Below are 6,000 nucleotides of genomic sequence, written 5' to 3'. Positions count from 1 at the left end.
CATCAGCATAACCCCATAACATCTCCCATCCTAAAAATATAATTAAACTTCCCTTGACCCCATGTTCCCTACCAGTATCTATCCCATTTGTCTGTTTTCTTTTTACAGCAAAACTTGAAATTTGTCTCTCTCACTTCTTCCAGTTTCTCTCCTCCCATTCCCAATCTCGTTTCTAACACTCCACCAAAGCACCTGTCAGAGTCAACGACTTCTATTTCACCAAATCCAAATGACTGATTCTCAGCCCTTATATTACTCAACTTATCAGTAGCTTTTGATACAAACTTGCATTCCCTCCTTAAAGCCTGTCTTCATTTGGCTTCTAGGACACTGTTCCTAGAACTGTTTTTTACCTACCTTACTGGTCACTGAGTCTCATCCGCTGGTTCTGCCTCATGTTCCCAACCATTAAAAGCTAGAGTAACACAGGGCTTGGTCCTTGGACCTGTTTATTAGGCACCTCTATTAGGTGCCTAATCTATTAGGACGTCTATTAGGCACCTCAAATAAACCCGATTTTTTTCTCCTATACCTCCCCCGATCCTCCCTCAATTCTTCTCCTACAATCTTGCTCTCACAGAAGATGGTCTCCTTTCTTCCACCTTCTCCACCAACCTTGGAGTCGTCCTTGACTCCTCCTTTTCTCTCTCTCCTCATCCATCAGTTAGTGGCTCTATCTTTTATGTTCAGAATCTGACGACTTCTCACCTCCCATCTTTATCATTCTGGTCCCAGCCACCATCACGTCTAGATTATTATAACTGCCTCCTACCTGGCCTCCTGGCTTCCACCTTGCCCCAGGGTCTATTCTCCACACCACAGCCAGAGTGATCCCTCTAAAAAGTAGCTCAGGGCACATCAATCCTCTGAACAAAATCTTCCATGGGCTGACTGTGATATTACGGTGTTTGCAAAATCGCCCCCCTACTGCCCCCTCTGTGTCCACACTCTTACGTAGTCCCTGTCCCATGCTAACTCTGGACTTGGCTAGGTGACTTACTTTGACCAATGGGACAATAGAGCCATAAAGCAAGCAGAGGCTTAAAAAGCGCTTGTTCATTTGGTCTTGTCCTGTGTTGCTGCTGGGAACCTTCTGCCACCAGGTCAGCAAACTTGGGTTAGCTTCCTGAAGGATGGGTGACCATGTGGACAGAAGCCCCAAGCATTCCAGCTGTCCCTGCTGAGTGAGGCCAAACTAGACCCTTCAGCTCCACATGAGTTAGCCTAGTCAGATGAATAACACGGCCCACCTTGAGAATATTGAAAAATAATAAATGTTTGTCATTTTAAACCACCAAACTTGGGGTGTGGCAGTGTATCAGTTAGCTTTTGCTTTTGGTAACTGACACACTGCCTGTTTCACTCAGAATAAAAGCCAACATCCTAACATGGCCTCCAAGGTCCTACACGATCTGGCCTCCCTCATTTTATGACACTTCACTAACAGCCTCGTTGGTCCTCATATCTGGTGTTATCCTACCTCAGTGCCTTTGTACTTTCTGTTCCCTATGCCTACAGTGTTCTTTCCCCAGATATCTACATGGCTTGTTCCCTCACTTCCTTCCTATCTCTGCTCAAATGCCACCTTACAAAGATAACTTCCCTTACCACCCTAATAAAATACCCCAGGACTCCCCATCCATCCCCCTTACCCTGCTTTATTTCTCCTTTTAGTCCCGATTATTACCTGACATACACATTAAACATTTATTTCTTGTCTGTCACACCTCCTCACACACACACATGCGAGACACCAGAATTTATGGTCTACAAGGACAGGATTTTATCTGTTTTGCTTATCACTGCAGCCCCAGCACTTATACTAATGCCTGGAATTTTTGATCACCAGGAAAATGATGGACATAGCAGTCCTTCTGCTAAATCTGGCATCTAGGCCTATCGCCTTAAGTATTTCTAGGGGCTGTGGTGGGGAAAGCGGCGACTATGCTCCCTACTGGGACATATTTCATTTATTGCAAATTCCTACAGCACCCACAACCCAGAAAACACTGAAACAAATTCTCGTTAAGGATGCAGGCAGAGCAGTAGGATGAGGGCTGGCCACCGGTCAGTTCACACTCGGTTCCTCTCGACCTCCCCGCTCCCTTCCCTTCCTTCTCATCCTTTCCCCATTAGTCTGCAACACCAGTTTGTCAGATCATTTGATTGTTCACCAAATGGTTAGGAAGACACAAAAACTCCAAGAAAGTATTATCAGCATAGAAATTTATTTGAATTCAAAATAATATGGTTATATTTAGGATAATAATTATCTACAGCACATATCATCGTAGGCTCTGAAACAGTTCTAAAGATGCCATTCTTTTGAAGTCAAAAAATATGTAGTAAGAATGTACAAGGAAGCAAAAATATAAAAAATAAGTTTGCTGAGTATTGGGAGTTGTTACAAGAGCGGCACACCACGGTAATGTAACAGAGTCCAAATTACACAGCATGCGGCAAGCAGTTCTCTTGCTTTATCAAGTCCTGGAAAATAAACCAGTAACCTCAGAATGCAAGAATACCACCGCTGGGTTAACAGGGCAAACTTTCTGAGGGACACAGGGTGTCCCCTTTCTCTAACTTCTTTCCTCACACCCATTTCTTTTCTTTCCTCCAGGAGAGGTTTTATCCTGTGGAAAAAAAAATTGGTTTTATTTGTAAAGTGGAGTAAACAATATCCTGATTGAAGTAGGCAATGTTTTAGCTAATGATGCTGAGAAATCAGACTTCTGAAAAAGGTCAATCAGCGAGCTAGCAGAGCCCATCAGCGGCTCGCAGAAAAAAAAAAATTCAGATAGTATGTGTTTGCTAAATAGGTAAAAAGAATAAGCAGTTAAAAATGGGTGAAAAATCCCAGGGTTTATTGTGAACTAGACAAACAAAAGCAGACAGGTGACCTTTGATTAAGTCCATTTACTTGTGGAGTGAGCTATGAGAGGCTCCAAGATAGAGTTTGGCTCCCAACAGTGTCCACAGCCAAAGGGCAAACTCAGAACGTCTCCTCCTCTCGTAGAAACTGGAACACGGATGAGAAGTCTTTTTTGGAGTAGCCCTTCGCACACATCATCCTGTAGATCTGATGGGCCTGACTGCCCAGAAGGATTGGGCTCTTCGTGCTGGTAGCAGAGTCTTGTGCTAATCCCAGATCCTAAGTCAAACAAGGGCGGAGGGAATACATTGAGGTTGGTAGTTAAGGCTCACTTCAGAACTGTGGCTCCTAATGCTTGGGTTTCAAAGAAGAAAAAATGAAGCCTGAAAAAATAAGATACTTACAAGCACGATGTTAAGTTATATATATATTTTTTATATGCCCTTTCTTATAGCTGCAAAACTGCTCCAGAGAGAAACCTTGATTTCTGAGTGGCCTCTCCACTCCTCCACCCTCCACACAACCTATCTGTTTTGTTTTGACTTCGGCCAGGTGTTCCTATCCAGGTGAGATCACACAGAGAAATGCTTTTTCAAATCTACAGAAGCCTGTAAGCCTAAGACAAACCCCATTATGAAATTAAGCATGATGAAATTATCAATGATGAAAATATCCATTCAATGTCTTAAGTCAACACATATTTAACAACTGCTGTGTGCTGGGCACTGTTCTAAGTCCTGGTGATATGCAGTCATGATAATAAAACCAAGTCTCTGTTCTCAGGAACGTACTATCCAGCGTGGAAGATAGACAGTAAAACAAATACTAAACTTCCAGACAATGACAAGTGCTCTGAAGAGAAATAAAGCAGGGTAAGGGGTCAGAAAGTCATATATAGCAAGGGGTGGGGTGGAAGGAAGAGAGTTCTGATTGATGAGATGTTTAGGGAAGACCTCCCGAGGCAAAGACACTTGACCTAAGATCTGAATGTGAGGGAGCAGTGAGTTCTTTGGAGAGCTGGGGGAAGAGAGTTTCAGGTGGGTGGAAGAGCAAGGGAAAGGCCCCCTGGGGGGGGGCATGGCTTGGATGCTCAAGAAACAGTAAGAAGGCCAATGAGGCTGAACTAGAATAAGCAAGGGGCCGGGGAGGGAATTGACACTGGGGATGGCAGAGGTGCAACATGGAAGCTTTATGATGTCTGGAGACGAAGCTGGATTTTCTTTCAAGTGCAACAGACAATCAGCTTCACAACAACACTTCAACATCTCTGAGCGCTAATGTTGCATTCAGAGAGTTTTGGAAAACTTATTATTGTCTATTGTTTAAAAACAGACAAAATTTAACATAATGAATCTTTTATAGTTAAACTGTAGTTAATGGTATCCTCTACTATAAGAATGGAATCTTGTCCAACCTTGAAATATCTGGGGGTAGATGGAAGACAATGGAGGCATGGTTAACTGAAACAATATTCCCCACATTTCATTTGTGATTAAATAAGTGCTGCAAACAAGTGGCAAAACCAAGACTTCCTTCTTACCATTACCATCTTCATTTCCTCCACCAATGGAAAAGCCAACAAGCAATGAAAGAGGAAGACAAGAAGCAAGATGAGGCCTATTTGTATTCTTTGAGGAACACCCTTGATAACGGAGTAGTTACTGATACCATCCACTCAAAGGACGAAATGATTCAAGGGAAAAATAAGCAAAGTTTAAAGAATGGATTAAATCTCTAGCCTCTTGGATATCTATGATGCTATAGGTGTTAACAGTATTTTGTGCTTACTTGTAGAATTTTCACATGTAAACCCACAGATTTGGAAAATCTACTTAACCTTAAAGTCTTCTACAGCTTCCACTAAAAAGCAAGTTTAATTACTACCCACACACTTCACAAATGTGGACAGCTACATTATTGCTTATACCCAGACAAGCAGATAAGCCTCTTCTGTCAACATCATTTTGCTGCACATCTGCAAGATGCATTTATTTAAAAACGACAGAAAATCTACATAGCAAGACTGCCTATCATTTTTAACCTAGTAGTATAACTAGAACATAAGAACTTAGAGTAAACACAACATATCGAGGAGACAATGCTATTGAGAAGAAAAGGCTATTAGAGGTTTTCAAAGGGGCAAGTAAATATCCCAAATAAGAGCTAATAAAACCAAAAAGGGGAAGCTAAAATAGCTTTGGTGGCTGCTACCTTAAAGGGTGGACATTCTAAAAAGAGAAAGGTGATTTAGTCTATAAAATCCTAAGTGGCTTGTCAATCCTGAAATGTTAGAAAAGAAGGTATCCTTTGAAGCTTGTAACATATAATTTAAAATAAACAAACACCCCACTTCACTAATCAAATAAAAATATTTATGAATTCTGAGCTCAGTGGGTGGTACAGGAAAAAAATACGAAACAATTGCAAAAGGTTTCAACAAATTAATGGAGGACCAAATCGTTACGTATTACAAGGACACAGGTACACTGGGTGAGTAATGAGAGTGGTCATAATTTTCCATAATTTGTTCCTTAGTGGCCATCAGAAACAGACTTCTAGGTTGTGGGGTTTAGAAGAAAGATCTAGTTTTTGTATTGATTATGTTCTGATTATATACACACTATATATTGGAATTTTATGACGTTAAGACACAGAAATAGGGCTTCCCTGGTGGCGCAGTGGTTGAGAGTCCGCCTGCCGATGCAGGGGACACGGGTTCGTGCCCCGGTCCAGGAGGATCCCACATGCCGCGGAGCGGCTGGGCCCGTGAGCCATGGCCGCTGAGCCTGCGCGTCCGGAGCGTGTGCTCCGCGATGGGAGAGGCCACAACAGTGAGAGGCCTGCGTACCACCAAAAAAAAAAAAAAAAGACCTAGAAATAAATGTACAAGCCTCTACTTCAAGGACACATTAACATTATCTCCCCCAACACAATGAGATCTAATGGTAGTTGAGCAAAATATCTCCTAGTAAGTAAAGGCCTGATCTGCCCAAGCACGTATGATTGCTTTAATCAATGTAGCACTGATGGGGACTTCTTTAATCTCTATCAATTTCTGTGCACAGGTCTAATTAGTTACGGTATGTTTTGCTAACAGCTATCTGAGGTGATGAAAGCATTTTTTAAGT

The 6,000-nt window shown here is 42.1% G+C and overlaps 1 protein-coding gene across 1 annotated transcript in view; it reads right to left on the bottom strand.

The window, feature by feature from the left end:
• Positions 1-2,209: 2,209 nt before the first annotated feature.
• The window catches only part of HIBADH (3-hydroxyisobutyrate dehydrogenase), a 105,009-nt gene continuing 101,218 nt past the window's right edge, over positions 2,210-6,000 (bottom strand). Inside the window, exon 8 of the mRNA XM_060156047.1 lies at positions 2,210-3,151. Coding sequence (XP_060012030.1) covers positions 2,993-3,151 — 159 coding nt within the window. The 3' untranslated portion in view covers positions 2,210-2,992. The remainder of the gene's footprint in view (positions 3,152-6,000) is intronic.

The sequence above is a fragment of the Lagenorhynchus albirostris genome, chromosome 8 (assembly GCF_949774975.1).
Source record: "Lagenorhynchus albirostris chromosome 8, mLagAlb1.1, whole genome shotgun sequence".
NCBI lineage: Eukaryota > Metazoa > Chordata > Mammalia > Artiodactyla > Delphinidae > Lagenorhynchus > Lagenorhynchus albirostris.
This window is presented reverse-complemented; position numbering and strand designations above follow the sequence as displayed.